Source organism: Cheilinus undulatus, linkage group 12, assembly GCF_018320785.1.
Source record: "Cheilinus undulatus linkage group 12, ASM1832078v1, whole genome shotgun sequence".
In the NCBI taxonomy this organism is placed as follows: Eukaryota; Metazoa; Chordata; class Actinopteri; order Labriformes; family Labridae; genus Cheilinus; species Cheilinus undulatus.
Window position 1 is genome coordinate 50,237,246 of NC_054876.1, and position 17,742 is coordinate 50,254,987.

Here is a 17,742-nt window from a genome sequence, read left to right on the forward strand (position 1 = left end):
TTTAGTTTTTATTCATTTTAGTTTATTTTTCATTTGTTTTGTTAAGGTTATTTTCGTTTTAGTTTAGTTTTTATTCATTTTAGTTTAGAGAGATCCAAATGTAGAGATCTTCACTGTGACCTAAGTCATCTGCCCATAACCAATAACAGAAACTTCATTCCAGCAGAGCTCAGATAGTACCTAACTTCCTGCAGATGAAGCAGAATTTCAAAATAAAAGCTCACAGACAGATACAGAAAGTCTGACTGTTTATTTAATACATTTTTCTAAAGTAGAGGATGATGTATGGTTGAAGTTTGAAAACAACGTCAACAGAAACTAAACTTGTTTTTCAAATTAAAGTCCATGTTGAAACTTAAAGACTAAAAATGAATGACTCAAAGTTAATCGAAATCTGGTGATTGGTTGAAAATGTGTACTTGTTAAACATGTAAGAGTCGGTGAATCAGAGCAGATTAAAACAGAAGAAGAAGCTGTTAGCAAAATGTGGCTTCTAAAGAAAACCTTAAAAAAAAGGTCTGGTTATAGAAAAAGAGTTTGGCATTTAAAAACGAGAATATAATCATTGATATCCCTGTACTGACTCTGGATGTTTATATCTTTATAAAATAAAAATCATTTATTCAACTCAATGAAGAAAAATGGCTTAAATGGCTATGCTGTTCTCGATGCGTTCAGGATTGAGGTACGGATACGGCAGCTCTAATTGGCTGTTTCGCTCCGTGATGTCATCAGAAATGGCCTTCAGTTCAGCCTGGACCTCCTCCACCAGTCTGCAGAGGACGGCGTCGTCTCTGAAGACGGCGTCCGTGTAGCGACACAGAGGAACCTGCAGAGAAAGAACCAATCAGGTGTTTTCAGTCAGAAGAGGAACAACGGAACATTTCAGGTCAGTCCGGACTTTTATTTGATCTAAAAGAAGAGGAATACAGAAATAAAATAGTAAATACAGGGAGCAGCAGTTTTAAAAAGGAAGGAGAAAAGCCAGGGAGGGAAAAGATGAAAGAATACAATAGTCTGCAATACGTCTACAAAATCATGTTCATGTAAACAGCAGCGTGGCTCTATTCCTCCTCTTTGCCTGCTGTTTTGTTTCTCCATCAGCAGAATTCAAGCGCTGCATTTATAGAGAGACAAGATAAAAAAGAAGAGGGAAGTTTTTAGATTAATAAAGAAAAAAGGGAAAAAAAGAAAAGACAGAGAGAACTCAAATATAAATAACAAGAGAAGATTACAGACATGAATAAAACATTAAGAAATAAAAACTTAAAATAAATATATTTTTTATTTTCCTTTTCTTAAAAAATAAAAAAACAAGGAATAAAAATGAAAGAAAAAGAATAACTGGATAGAACTAAAAAATAAAATAAAAGGAAAGCAGAGGAAATAAGTTAATAGAAAGATAAGATTTTTTATGAAAGAAATAAAATAAGATTTAAGAATATAATAAAGAAAAAAAAACTCTTAAAAAATGACCAAAAAAGGGTAAAAATAGAAATTAAAAAGAAAAATAATTCTTTAAAAAAGTTAAAAAAAAAAAAAAAAAAAGAGCTGAAAACAATTATCTGAAAATTAAAAATGGAAAATTTTAAGAAAAAATTCTCTTATGTAATGAAAAAAGATGTTTAAAGCATGTTAAAGAAAAAAACACCAAAATGGAATTAAAGTTAACTGTTCATTCTCACCATAAATAAAAAATATATTTGATTAAATTTTTTGAACCTTGGAAAGGAGGAAAAATCCCAGCGACACGTTCACATCAACATTTATGTTCATGTTCAGAACAAGACGAGGAGACTCACGAAGTCAACGGCGGGCTGGGAGAGCATCGTCAGCACGGTCAGAACTCGGCAGGTCGAGTTCACGTCAGGAAGGAAGGACACAATGTCATCCTCCGCCACCTCACCTTTAACCTGTGGAGGAGGGCGGGGCATGTAGGCGGGGCAGTTTGGGATCCAGAGAGCAAAATCCAACTGAGAGAGAGAGAGAGAGAGAGAGGTTTTCACATCTGCCGTTCCAGTAGCAGTGAGTCAGTCCCTACAGAGCCATGAGTTAAAGCAGTGGTTCTCAACCTTTTCAGCCCATGACCCTCAAAATAAAGGTGCCAGAGACCCGGGACCCCCACTGTACCTGAAGGTGGTTCAACACAGCCATGACCATTCTAGAATAGTCATGTGGAGACAATGCTGCCCCGGGGGGGGGGGCTTTCTGGGGCCCAGCCAAACTGGGAGCCAGCAAAATCCTGCTCCATTGTAAAGTCAAGCTGTGGTATTTGATATTTAACCTGAATAATAACCACTCTTATCAAAGAAACACATTTTAATTCATTTGTGTAGTAATTAGCCCTCTTAAGAAGGTAAATCTTTTTGTAAGAAAACAATTAAAATATGTTAAACATAGGTAAAAATGGTTAATAATGGCAAAAAAATGGCAGGGAAGGTGGTGAAATTGGATTTTAAAAGTAGCAGACATGGATTAGAAGTGTCAAATATTACATAAAATTGGCCAAAAATAACCAAAAAATGTGGCAAAAAGGACATATTAGGCAGTAAAAGGGGATTTAAAAGGTGGCTGAAATGATGTTAAAGTGGCAAAAATAGATGGAAATTTGTGAAGTGGGATGAAAAATTGGTATAAAGTGGCAATAAAAGGGTTAACGGAGGCAGAAATAAGCAGAAATGGGTACAACTGGCAAAAATGGACATATCAAATTGTGAATTGGGGCGCGCCGGTAGTCAATTGGTTAAGGCGCACGCCATATACGCAGGCGACCCGGGTTCGAATCCGGCCCGTGGCACTATTTCCTGCATGTCTCTCCCGGCTCTCCCTCCTGTTTCCGACTCTATCCACTGTCCTATCTAATAAAGGCAAAAAAGGCCAAAAATAAATCTTAAAAAAAAAAAAAAAAAAAAAATTGTGAACTGGGGTGTAAAAGTGGTTAAAGGGGTTAATAGTGGCAATAATGTGTCAACAGAGCCAAGAATAGGCAGAGAGTGGCAAGATTTGGTTTAGAAGTGGCAAAAACAGGCAGAAAAAAGTGGTGGAAAGGGTTTGAAATGAACAAAAAATGGGTTTAAAGTTGCAACAATATGTTAAAATTGGCAAAATTGGTGTGAAAAAGTGATAAAAATTGTTTAAAATTTAGCAAAATAGGTATGAAGTGGAAACAGTGTTGTTTAAAAAATGTTCTGTTTTTTGAGGCACCTGGAGACCCCCTCTCAGTGTCTCGCGACCCCCGGTGGGGTCCCAACCTGGATGTTGAGAACCCCTGTGTTGAAGATGAGTTTAACATTCAGATATTAAATAACTCCACTTTTCTTCCAAACTCTGCATTAACTATCCGTCTGGTTTCTGAATGCTGCTCTGTGGTCAGCTGACCTGAGAGAAGTTCACCGCAGCGTGAAGAGCCGAACACGAGAAGATGATCATGGTGACAAACTTAGAAATGTCTGCTTTAGTCCTGAAACTCTGAGGGAAACCTGGAGGAGACACAGAACTTCAGCGGCGCACAAACAACGAGAAATGCATCTGTCTGAGCATGAACAAACGGACAGACCTGATTGGTCGCTGAATCCGTGAGCGTTGATGTCAGAGATCCAGAGTTGGAGCTCTGAGTCGAGGTGAACGTCATCGTCTCTGCTGTAAAACACGCCGATCCAGCTGAACACGAACCTGACACACAAACACACAGGTATGAAACACACAAGCAGCACAAACACAGACGATCAGAGCAGCACGAGTCAGCAGTTTTTAAAACGTTCCACTGAGGTTAAGAGAAATGAGAGTGTAGCTACGGCCTCATAGAGTCAGGATAGAAGGGGATCAAATATGAGGGAAACAAAGTACTTCAATGTTTAAGTATTAGAGTAAACAGCCCTACCTATGCAGGGCGTCCCAAACTCTCAGGGCGTCCTGGGCATAGAAGCTCTGCGGTAGTTTGTCCACGCCACGCTCCGCCAGGTCATCAGGGACACACAGAGATTGATATGAGATCCTCTGTGAGGCCCGGGACAAGAGGACAGGTAAACCCTCCAGACCACAGCCCATCGCCTTCAGGGACCAGACGACAAAAAAACACAGCAATGTGAGAAACGGGACAGTTCTCATCAACGTTCCTGATCCAGCCCACGGTTTACCTTATCAAAGACGCCGCCTGCAGCCAGCAGAGACGCTCGGGCCTGGAAGTTTATCTGAAGGGACGTCTTTATGTGGGGCATCAGCAGCTGTCCAACAAAACCAGTCAGAACAACAAACAACTACAGAAACACTTTAGAACAAACAAAAGCAGCTCTCTGATAGTGAAACTTTATGGGAATTAGCACACAGACTCATAAACGTGATGAAGCCGAGGGAAAACTTTAGGAATTTGGAGCTAACCTTCCTTTAAGTGCTGTTAATGAACAGATTCAATGCTGAATATCGATGCTTAACTAAGATTGAATGTTTTTTATCTAGTCTTACAGTGCTGTGAATAAGAAATTTCCCCCTGAACTTAATAACTGGTTGTTCCATCCTTGGCAGCAACAACTGAAATCAAGCATTTGTGGTAACTGCTGGTGAGTCTTTCTAATCGCGGTGGAGGAATGTTGTCCCATTCTTCCTCACAGAATTGTTTTAACTCAGCCATCTCAGCTGTCAGTTTTTCTGTGTATCTTACTCTATAATGGAAGTGTGACTTTACCTGAATGACCTGGTTAGAGAGCTATTCTCTAGGTATTACTGTCAGTAAGTATACATATATATATATATATATATATATATATAAATAAATTAGACACTTTACACTTTTGCTTGATCAGATTTATATACTTTTACTTTGACTTAAGTCAGTTTTAACCAGAGTAACTGTCATGGTTTGGGTTTAGTTGTGTTAATTTTTTAGTTACTTGGGTTTCTGGTGCTCCTTATGTTTGTTTTTCTACCTCCTGTGTTCCCTTGTCTTTAGTTTCAAGTTGTGTCAGTGTCCCTCCACGTGTTCCACATGCTCCTGTTCGGTGTTTCCTGTTTTATTTTGTAGTTTTCTTCTCCTCGTGTGTGTCCTCTGGCTTTCTTCCTGCCCTTGTGTTTTTTTCTCCACCCTGATTGCCTTCACCTGTGTCTTGTTCTCCCTCACCTGTGTCATTGGCCTCACCTGTCTCCCAGTGTCTAATCACCCCCTGTCTATTTAGTTTCTGGGTCTCCCTGTGTCTGTGTCAGTTCGTCTGCATATCCTGCCTGTGACTCCCCTGCGTGTAACCTCTTGTGATTTTCAAACAGTGTTCCCTCGTGTTCTTTTGGTGATCTTTAGGTTTAGTATTTTGGCCTTTTTGTGCATTTTGATTTTGTTAGCACCTTTGTTGTAGTTTTTGCATTTTTAGTTAATTAAAGAGTTTTTTTGTGCCTTTGCAATTGAGTCCTTCCCTTTTGAGTTTTTACCAATCCTGACAGTAACTGCTTTACTGGAGTACAACAGTCGTGATTTTCCACCTCTACCTAACACTCAGCGTTCTTGATTATTCTGTAAAGGTGAGGGGTTGTGTTTACCTGGCGCAGTGGGTGTGGCTCTGGAAGCTGCCTCAGCGTAGACACGCAGAACAGCTCTCCCAGCATGTGAGTCCTCAGGTAATGGGACGATAACTGGTGACACTGGAAGTCTGCGCTGCGGACAAAGATCTTAGCCAGCAACCAATCACAGCTGGGGTCAGAGGGCAGGAAGAGCGGGTTATCAGGGCCGGGCATCTGCTGCAGCTGGAGAGAGGGTCATTGATCGTTGATTAAAAGTGATGAATAGATGGATAGGGATTTGGAGTTTTCCGTAGACACTTTTGAATTTTCTTCAAGATCAATAAAGTATCTGTCTGATCTAATCTATTTTAATCTAATCTATTCTGATCTATTCTATGCTATTCGATTCCACCGCGTTCTACAGAAACTGTCCACCGCGTTCTACAGAAACTGTCCACCATGTTCTACAGAACCTGTCCACCAAGTTCTACAGAAACTGTCCACCACGTTCTACAGAAACTGTCCACCATGTTCTACAGAAACTGTCCACCATGTTCTACAGAAACTGTCCACCATGTTCTACAGGAACTGTCCACCGCGTTCTACAGAAACTGTCCACCGCGTTCTACAGAAACTGTCCACCATGTTCTACAGAACCTGTCCACCACGTTCTACAGAAACTGTCCACCATGTTCTACAGAAACTGTCCACCATGTTCTACAGAAACTGTCCACCATGTTCTACAGAAACTGTCCACCATGTTCTACAGAAACTGTCCACCATGTTCTACAGAAACTGTCCACCATGTTCTACAGAAACTGTCCACCATGTTCTACAGAAACTGTCCACCATGTTCTACAGAAACTGTCCACCATGTTCTACAGAAACTGTTCACCATGTTCTACAGGAACTGTCCACCACGTTCTACAGAAACTGTCCACCACGTTCTACAGAAACTGTCCACCACGTTCTACAGAAACTGTCCACCACGTTCTACAGAAACTGTCCACCACGTTCTACAGAAACTGTTCACCACGTTCTACAGAAACTGTTCACCACGTTCTACAGAAACTGTCCACCACGTTCTACAGAAACTGTTCACCACGTTCTACAGAAACTGTCCACCACGTTCTACAGAAACTGTCCACCACGTTCTACAGAAACTGTCCACCACGTTCTACAGAAACTGTCCACCACGTTCTACAGAAACTGTTCACCACGTTCTACAGAAACTGTTCACCACGCTCTACAGAAACTGTTCACCACGTTCTACAGAAACTGTCCACCACGTTCTACAGAAACTGTTCACCACGTTCTACAGAAACTGTTCACCACGTTCTACAGAAACTGTTCACCAAGTTCTACAGAAACTGTTCACCACGTTCTACAGAAACTGTTCACCATGTTCTACAGACACTGTCCACCATGTTCTACGGAAACTGTCCACCATGTTCTACGGAAACTGTCCACCATGTTCTACAGAAACTGTCCACCATGTTCTACAGAAACTGTTCACCATGTTCTACAGAAACTGTCCACCACGTTCTACAGAAACTGTCCACCATGTTCTACAGAAACTGTTCACCATGTTCTACAGAAACTGTCCACCACGTTCTACAGAAACTGTCCACCATGTTCTACAGAAACTGTTCACCATGTTCTACAGAAACTGTCCACCACGTTCTACAGAAACTGTCCACCATGTTCTACAGAAACTGTTCACCATGTTCTACAGACACTGTCCACCATGTTCTACGGAAACTGTCCACCATGTTCTACAGAAACTGTTCACCATGTTCTACAGAAACTGTCCACCATGTTCTACAGAAACTGTTCACCATGTTCTACAGACACTGTCCACCATGTTCTACGGAAACTGTCCACCATGTTCTACAGAAACTGTTCACCATGTTCTACAGAAACTGTCCACCACGTTCTACAGAAACTGTCCACCATGTTCTACAGAAACTGTCCACCACGTTCTACAGAAACTGTCCACCATGTTCTACAGAAACTGTTCACCATGTTCTATCGCAACTAGTCTTCCGTCCCAGCAGCAGTGTCCCATGTGTCTACTGAAGCTCACCTGGATGGCGATGGGCACCAGCTGACCTTGTTGGTTCAGGTGGAGGAGACACAGCGGAGCTGCGAGGTACGTCTTCTTCCCGTTGACCATGTTGGCTGGAACGCCGTCCAAAACCTTGTAGTCCAGCAGGTAAAGCTTACCTTTCTGTCCCATGAGAGGATGAACAGTTAGAAAAGCAGGAAATGAGTTTAATTAGCTCCAAACATGTGGATGTCAGAGAACACACCTGTAGCTCCTGCTCCAGGGAGGAGACTTCAGGTAAGAAGGGGCGGAGCATGTCAGCGGTGACGGACAGGTGTGGAGGAAGGACGTTGGTCTGACGCAGCAGCAGAGGGTTACAGCCATTCAGACACTGATGACCAAAATACCAATCCTCCTTCCAGTGAGCCTGAATGAACCCTGGAGGAGAAGAAAGGTTGGGAAATCATTTTATAGTTTTCATTATCACCTTTTAACATGATCTCATCTTTGTCATTTCAATCTATGGGATCAAAAAGTGCAAAATAAACCTTCTAGAGATAGGGCTATTGACGTTTGGTGTACCATGAGGTACGATCCTTGGTCCTCTCAGTTTTTAATTACTTCACTGTCTTTAAAAAGCAAAAAAAAAAAAAAAAAAAATCTGTTTTAATGACCTTACACAGAGATCCAATGAGCAGAGGATAATATTAACCCTTTAAAGACAGCTGGCTCATGTTTGATACATGATTTCATGAGACCTCTATCTAATCAACATGATCAAATTCCTTAAAAATGAAACATTAGTTGGCATATTGAGGCAATTCCTGGGCACCATTTTTTAAACCTAAATCAACCTCTCATTTTTTCAGAGTTCTAGGTTCATGCCAATTTTCACACAAATTGGTACACGTCTAACGCCCCGAAACTGGGCGAGAGTGATCACCCTCGGCGCTCAGGCCCAAAAAAAGAGCATCTTCTGGCTTGTATTTGAAGCATCAGGCTTTAAAGAGTTAAGGTTCTCCAGCAAGGTTTTTTTAATGATACAACCAGTATTATATCACTGGCCGACATTATCAAAAAGAACCAAAACTTTAGAAACGTTTGATCGTTTGTCATTATTTCTAAACAAAAGAAAGAGACAGCCATCTGTTGATTGTCGCTGTTTTGGTTTTTTTGCCCTTGTGAATTGTGTCATTGAATTTTTTTTTTTTTTCCAAATTTGATATAACAAAATATCGCAACAATACACTGTATATAAGAATGGGCAAAGCAGCAGCTGCCTGAGAGTGAAGTCAAAACATGTGGAGCTCCCCCCTACTGAGTGGATGCAATATAAATCATAAGTCCCGCCCCCTTTTCGTTAACAAATAGGACGTGGGTCAAACTACAAGACAAACCCGTCAAGTATTCTTTTTTATACCAGATCTGTCATGATGTTTTTTTTTTTATCAGAATTGTTACTGTCAGAGTGCTCATTTTTCTGCCTGGTTTAGTTGTAATAAAAAGAGTATAACAGCATAACTGACAGCTCTATGAGCAAATGAGGCTCCTTGCATTGAACACTAAAGCCTGGTTTATGCTTCATCATCGTACATACGCTGTAGCTACACTGTACTGACCTACAATAATCATAGCAACACATTCTTGTACTCTGGTTCAGCATTGGTTATGCTCTTCAGTACTAAAACAGCCCCAATGCTGCTCCATAGTAGTGTTATTCCAGCTCCTGATCCTGCTGCCTCTTTTCCTGCTTGTTAGTGTCTGCTTATGCTGTATGTGGCTTTAAATTACTTCAGGAACACATCAGCACCTGTCACAGAGGGATTCTGGCTCCATTACAGCAGGGGTTAGGCTTAGGGTAGACAGAGATGTGCCATCCACTTTGATAGCTCTGTGTCATTTGAATGTCTTTGTTTTCTTACTAGCGATGTCGTTCTGGTGTCCACTGAGACTGAAGAGCGTCTCTAACTCGCTGAAACTGGTCCAGGACTCGGTACGGCCAGTGAAGCCTTTTAGATAGTGCAGGTTAGCAGCCGGACTGAAGGGAATAAAACAAACCAGGCTCACTAACACATTAATGTTAATGTCCTAGACCTCAGCAAGAATGAACAGGAAGTTGAAGTCATCACCTTTTGAATGTGTAGCTGAGGTTCGGCCCGAGTTCAGACAGATTCTTCAGATCAACACAGTGTGGAGCGCCGCTGACAAACTCACGCCATCTGCAGAGATGACAGGAGACCAAATGTCAGCGTTAGGACCCCTTTATTAAAATAAAAACAAAATCAGGCCACTGGTAGCCTTGTAGTTATGTCTGAGCCCCATAGACAGAGGCTGATGTCCTCAAAGTGCTCAGCTTCTTTCTCATGTCATTCTTTAAACCAGCGGTGTCGGACTCAACCACAGCAGGGGCCGGATTCTGGATTAGGGTCTAACCTGAGGGCCTAACAGGGGTCAATATTTAACCATTTACTGTCAACCTAAATGATTAAAAGGTCAACATGATGAGTTAAAAACTCAAAATCTGAGATAAAAAGCCAAACTTAAAAGTTTGAGAGGTAAAAACATGACACGGTGAGTTCTTGAATGCAGAAATGTAGTTTGTTCACGGTGTACACAGAAGACATTTGAAATGATATGAATCATTCCTCATTTCTGAAATCTGAAACATGGAGCTGAGATATGGCTGTGGGCGCGCTGGTGTTTCAGCTTGAGTTTCTCCTGCCATCTCCACTGCCGAGTTTTGTTTGAATGAAGGCGGGAGAGCGTGTTACACAGAGCGAGGATGACCTAGCCTATTTCCAAATCCATCCCAGGAGTGAGCGGTGACTGTGATTGGTTCCCTTCTGTGAGGAGCACATTGTGTGGCCAATTGCATTTTAGAAAAGAAAAACACCAACATGTGACTACAAAGCTACGCTGAACCTAAAAGGAACGAGTACGAACAAGCTTCCTAGAAATGTAGTGGAGTCAAAAGTACAATATTTTTCTTTGAAATGTAGTGGAGTGAAAGTCACAAGGTTCCAAACAAACAAATAGCCTACTCAAGTAAAGTACAAATACTGAAAAAATGTACTTAAGTAAAATACTCAAGTAAATATACCCTGTTACTGTCCACTACTGGTCTTTGGTTTGTCAGGACAACAAAGGGGACACTTTTTATCAGGCTAAATCATCACAGTAACTACGCTGCACAGCTCTGCAGTTCTGGAGCAGGTTATAGTTGAGATGAGAGACACGCCCATGGTGCAGACTTCAGCTGGCTAGTAGTCAGGTACACATGGAGGTATTACACATTAGAGTATTTCAGAAACATTTCACTTCCCTGACTGATTTCATACCAACACTCCACCAGTCCACGCTGCTGGGTTTACCACTTGTGTAGGTATTAATAAACAGGAACTCATGTAGAATTTCCCTGCATGGGATTGATTAAGTCTTATCTTAGCCTATCTTATCTTAGCTTATTTAATCTTAGCTTATCTTAGCTTGTCTTGTCTTATCTTATTTTATCTTATCTAAGTGAAGCTTAGCTTTGATTAGCTTAGTTTATCATATCTTATTTTATCTCATCTCATCTCGTCTCATCTTATCTTAAATGATCTAATCTTATCTAGGCTTATTTTATCTTATCTCATCTCATCTAGTTTATCTTATCTCAAATTATCTCATCCTATCTCATCCCCTCTCATCTTATCTCATCCTATCTAATCTGATCTAGTCTTATCTTATCTCAAATTATCTAATCCCATCTGATCTTATCTTATCCTCTCATCCTATCTAATTTCATCTCATCCCATCTCATCTAGTCTTATCCCAACTCATCTCAAAATATCTTATCTGATCTCATCCTATCTCATCTTATCTGAAATTATCTCATGTCCTCCTATCTCATCTCATTGTATCTCATCTCATCGTATCTTGTTTCACCTTATCTAACCTTATCACATCTCATTTCATCTTATCTCATCTCAGCTCAGTTTTTAAAAGGAGAGCGATATTTCCTCTATTTAGACAGTGCACACTGTGTTTTAAAAAGACTTAACTCATAACTTTTGCCACTTTGTGAGAACTTTATTTTGGTTTTACCGGATGAGCTTTCGCTGATGTTGCAGCCGTCTGATTCGCTGCTGCTTCAGTTTCTCCTCCGTCTCATCCTGCAGCAGACACACTGGGGAGGAATCATAGAAGAACTGTAAGAGGACTTTTCATTTATATCACCGAGATTTTAATACATAAACCTCTACAAGCCACGATGAAGAGGAAATCAGCTTTAGGATGGCACACCTGTGCAGGTAATGGCCTTAAACATGTCTGATGAGGTATTTCAGATTACGCCTAAAGAATGCAAAAGCCCAAGACAGGAAGTACGGTGAGTTTCTACAGTAGGGTTTGGATAGAGATCAAATGAACCACACTGTGAGGTTAAGTGGACTCAGATCTGAGCCCAGGCCCCTGATGTGAACCCCCCTAAGACTAGATCCATGTTTTATAAAGTCATTGTTATCTTACACTTTCTGCTCCGCAGCTCTATGTCGCCATCTTCTGTTCGAAGCCACTGGTCACATGGGAACACCTGTACGTCTGGATCATCAGGACACGCCCCACTCACACCTTGCTGGTTCTCCACAGTCAGTCTGCGGACTCCCACCCGGCTGCAGTGCCAGTTCAGGTCGGGGAATCCGGTCCTAGCCTCTAATCGAAGTCGGACCAGAAGGAGAGGACCCAGAGGACTGCTGACCTGGACTCTAACACGACACGTCTATGAGGACAGGAAGAAGAGAGCGAGGTTATAGGTCGGGATTTTTTTATTCGTTCACATTTTTTTTTTGTTTACTTTGAAAACAACTGCTGTGGCCTAGTGAGTAGGGTGCACCTACAGTACGGGGGGCGGCCCGGGTTCAAGTTCGACCTGTGGCTTCTTTCCTGCATGTCTCTCCCCCACTCTCTCATCCCTGTTTCTGACTCTATCCACTGCCTCTCTAAACAGAGGCATAAAAATGACCCAAAATATTTATTTAAAAAAAGAAAACATCTGCTGTGTACATGGATCATTGTTGAGTAAATCCAGGATTGGTCACTGTCAGTGGAGCCAGGCGATAAATTCAAGAGTGAAAACATCTTTGACACCAAGAAAATCTTTCAGTGTGGTTCTTTGCTCTGCTTTTAATAAAGTTGTCCAGTTCTGATCAAACTGCTGCTACAGCTGCATCCATGCTCGTCTCTTCACAGGCCACCATTGTTTACAGGATTGGAGTCACTTCCATAGAAACACAACCAAAAAGTAAAGTAAGATACCTGAAATCACCTCAAACATTCACTGTGTTGTTTTATCTAATGAAACATTCTCCTTTGAAAAATATTTGTAGCTGTTTAACCTTTCAAAACACATTAATTTGAAACATCCAAAAACCAGCTGTTAGTAGATTTACTAAATGCAGCCAACATCACCAGCCAGCCTGACTGGAGCTGCGACGGCTCAGTTCACATTCCTCCAACAATCTTTGGCCCTCACTGGGCTTAAAACCTCTTTTTTTTCTCATTTTATTTTAAAAAATTGATGAAACTCACCGATCCAGGCAGAAGAAGATGGCCACCCTCGCTCGCATTAAGGGGTGGAGTTTCTCCCTGGGAGCCAATCAGGTTGAGCCATAGGTGGTTGAAGGTTCCACAGGTGGAACCAGGAGAGGTGTGGACCGTTACCTCATACTCCAGACAGAAAGTTGACATGATGGCGACCAAACTGATGAGGATAAAAAAACAATGAGGTTTCATTGATGTCTGACTGCAACGACAACGACAACAGCAAAAACATCAACATCATCAACAACGACATCAACAACAACAACAAGACCAACATCATCATCAACAGCATCAACATCATCATTATAATCATCATCATCAACAACAATAACATTAACAACATCAACAACAACATCAACAGAAAACATAAACAACATCATCAACATCAATGACAACATCAACAATGACAACAACAGCAAGAACATCATCATCAACAAGAACAACATCATCATCATCATCATCAACAACTACAACAATGGCATCAATAACAACATCATCAACATCAACAATGACAACAACAACAAGACCAACATCATCATCAACAAGAACAACATCAACAACCACAACAGCATCAACAACGAGAACAACATCATCAACATCAATAACAACATCAACAATAACAACATCAACAATGACAACATCAACAATAACGACATCAACAATAACAACATCAACAATAACAACATCAACAATGACATCAACAACAAGAACAACATCATCATGGTCAACAAGAACAACATCGGCATCAACAACAACAACATCAACAACCACAACAGCATCAACAACGAGAACAACATCATCAACATCAATAACAACATCAACAACGACATCAACAACAACAACAAGACCAACATCATCATCAACAGCATCAACATCATCATTATAATCATCATCATCAACAACAATAACATTAACAACATCAACAACAACACCAACAGAAAACATAAACAACATCATCAACATCAATGACAACATCAACAATGACAACAACAGCAAGAACATCATCATCAACAAGAACAACATCATCATCATCATCATGAACAACTACAACAATGGCATCAATAACAACATCATCAACATCAACAATGACAACAACAACAAGACCAACATCATCATCAACAAGAACAACATCAACAACCACAACAGCATCAACAACGAGAACAACATCATCAACATCAATAACAACATCAACAATGACATCATCAACAATAACAACATCAACAATAACAACATCAACAATGACATCATCAACAATAACAACATCAACAATAACAACATCAACAAGAACAACATCAACAACCACAACAGCATCAACAATAACAACATCAACAAGAACAACATCAACAATGACATCATCAACAATAACAACATCAACAATGACAACATCAACAATAACAACATCAACAATAACAACATCAACAATAACAACATCAACAATGACATCAACAACAAGAACAACATCATCATGGTCAACAAGAACAACATCGGCATCAACAACAACAGCAAAAACATTAATATCATCAACAATAACAACATCAACAATGACAACAACAGCAAGAACATCATCATCAACAAGAACAACATCAACAACCACAACATCAACATCATCACCAACAACATCAACAATGACAACATCATCATCAACATCATCAACAACTACAAAAATGGCATCAGTAACAACATCATCAACATCAACAATGAAAACAACAACAAGACCAACATCATCATCAACAAGAACAACATCAACAACCACAACAGCATCAACAACGAGAACAACATCATCAACATCAATAACAACATCAACAATGACATCATCAACAATAACAACATCAACAATAACAACATCAACAATGACATCATCAACAATAACAACATCAACAATAACAACATCAACAATAACAACATCAACAATAACAACATCAACAATAACAACATCAACCATAACAACATCAACAATAACAACATCAACAATAACAACATCAACAATAACAACATCAACAATAACAACATCAACAATGACATCAACAACAAGAACAACATCGGCATCAACAACAACAGCAAAAACATTAATATCATCAACAATAACAACATCAACAATAACAACATCAACAATGACAACATCAACAATAACAACATCAACAATAACAACATCAACAATAACAACATCAACAATGACATCATCAACAATAACAACATCAACAATAACAACATCAACAATAACAACATCAACAATAACAACATCAACAATGACAACATCAACCATAACAACATCAACAATAACAACATCAACAATAACAACATCAACAATAACAACATCAACAATGACATCAACAACAAGAACAACATCGGCATCAACAACAACAGCAAAAACATTAATATCATCAACAATAACAACATCAACAATAACAACATCAACAATGACAACATCAACAATAACAACATCAACAATAACAACATCAACAATAACATCATCAACAATAACAACATCAACAATGACATCATCAACAATAACAACATCAACAATAACAACATCAACAATAACAACATCAACAATAACAACATCAACAATAACAACATCAACAATGACATCAACAACAAGAACAACATCGGCATCAACAACAACAGCAAAAACATTAATATCATCAACAATAACAACATCAACAATAACAACATCAACAATGACAACAACTACATCAATGACAACAACAAAATCAATGACATCTACAACAATGACGTCAACGACAATATCAACAAAAATATCATCATCATCATCATCATCATCATCCCCTGTATTCTGGTATTACATGTATCTAGAATATAATGTTTTTTTCCTGTAATTTAATTCAGAAAGGGAAACTACCAAATATTCTATATTCATCACTACAAAGTGAAATATTCCAGGACATTTTTGTTTTAATCTGGATTATTACAGCTCAGGAAAATCAAACATCCATTTTCTCTTAATGTTAGAATGTTGTGTAAAATGGCTGGATGCTCACTGACTGTGTCCATTATTTAGAGTTAATAGAACAAGGGTTAGGGTTTTCTAATGAAATATAAACAGTTACACATCAGAACGGTTGGTTTTCACTGATATCTGACTGTATCACTGTCCTCTTCTTCTGTAACCTAAAACTTCCACGTTTTTTTAAATCTGTAGCTAAAGTCAACATCCCTGTCATGTTCCTGCTCTGGCTCGTTTGTTTATCGCGCTGATATTTGACTTGGAAATGAGCGACGGCCACCGTTAGTATTTGTAAGCGTAGGCGTGGGTTTACATGAGCCTCTGCCAATTCTGTGGCAAACACAATAACAGGAAGGAGCCAAACAACACTGAACCCTTTCATATTAAAGGTCACATGATCCTTTCACCTGTTCATGACCAGGAAATGGCCCGAGCTGGGTTTAACAGACGACATTTGATATCCATTTGATATGAGAAGATACTGAGATGGACCCGTCATGTTTACATGTAAATATAGATGTTTACCATGGATGTGTTTTATTTGTGATGCCTCTGCGCCCATGATGGCCAAAGCAGGATGGATTATGTTTCCAGGTTGAACCACAGCACTACACAGCACTAGGCCTTCTACTCTTGAACAATACCTTGTTTTAATAGCACAGCATTAACAGCAATGAACAAATAGAGGTCATGTGTGGGGTTAGCAGAATCTAATGGATGGCACCACCTTAAAATATTCAGAATATCATAAGTTCAGTTTTTCTACAATCTTCAAGACTATCATTTACTTTTCAGTGCAATCTTGTTTCCAGGAAGACCTTCATGGCCCATTTTTGGGTTCAGGCTGTGCAATTACATGACCACAAAAAAGGCTGCAGTTATTTTAGTGTTCAGTAAGACTTGAAAGGTTTACAGAAAAATCAGCAGAAAGGCCATATTCATAAAAGTCACATTTCTTTCCTTATTTATGGCCATAAATTGATTTTAATACAAAGTGATACGATTGCAGTAGGGAGGGATTTTAGCCCATTTGAGAAAAAAATATTTGAAACATTAAAATAACGCTACAAATTGTTATCAACTTTCAGAACACAAAATAAATATTTTCTGTAAAAATCCAGACCAAGACATTTAGATTAAACCTGAAAACAATGTTTAACTTTTATATTCCACATATTGAGGTGATGTGGATTATGTCAGTAAATATAAATACATAAACATCCTAAAATCTGATGAGAGTATAAAGGGATATTGTGATGATGACTTATCTTGTTCATTAAGTTCTGCAGTCTTTAAACACAACACAGGAATTAAAAACAGGTGAACTCACCTGCAGAGTGACTCCTCCTCCTCTCGGATCTGGTCTGGTGGTGTTTGAGGACAGATGCAGGTACAGTACACCTCTGTTTCTTTGTAGGCTCCGCCCACCACAACACCTCCACCTGGTATTGGCTCTGCAGGAAGAGGTATCACAGACAGCCTTTTGTTTGACATCTGAAACATTTTGATAGAGTTGTGTCCAGCAGTCCAGAAACTGGGATTCCTGGTGAAGGGTGAAACAGCGCCAGTGAATCTCCATTTTGGCCAAAAATGTATTGCATGCGTAGTAATGACAGCCACTATAGAGCATGATTGGGAAAAGTTAAGGAAGTAAAAGGGTGCTTGT

General features: G+C 39.6%; 1 protein-coding gene across 1 annotated transcript; it reads right to left on the bottom strand.

The window, feature by feature from the left end:
* Positions 1–247: 247 nt before the first annotated feature.
* zgc:152891 (uncharacterized protein LOC767741 homolog) lies at positions 248–17,433 on the bottom strand. The gene is made up of 15 exons (XM_041801822.1): positions 17,407–17,433; positions 13,100–13,271; positions 12,041–12,290; positions 11,618–11,699; positions 9,661–9,750; positions 9,454–9,569; positions 7,797–7,969; positions 7,571–7,714; positions 5,524–5,727; positions 4,137–4,223; positions 3,881–4,050; positions 3,557–3,672; positions 3,379–3,479; positions 1,803–1,973; positions 248–829 (listed from the first exon to the last, which is right to left on the bottom strand). Exons 2-15 carry the CDS (start codon positions 13,256–13,258, stop codon positions 647–649), a joined length of 2,046 nt encoding a protein of 681 aa, XP_041657756.1. The 5' UTR covers positions 13,259–13,271; positions 17,407–17,433; the 3' UTR covers positions 248–646.
* Positions 17,434–17,742: the final 309 nt, after the last annotated feature.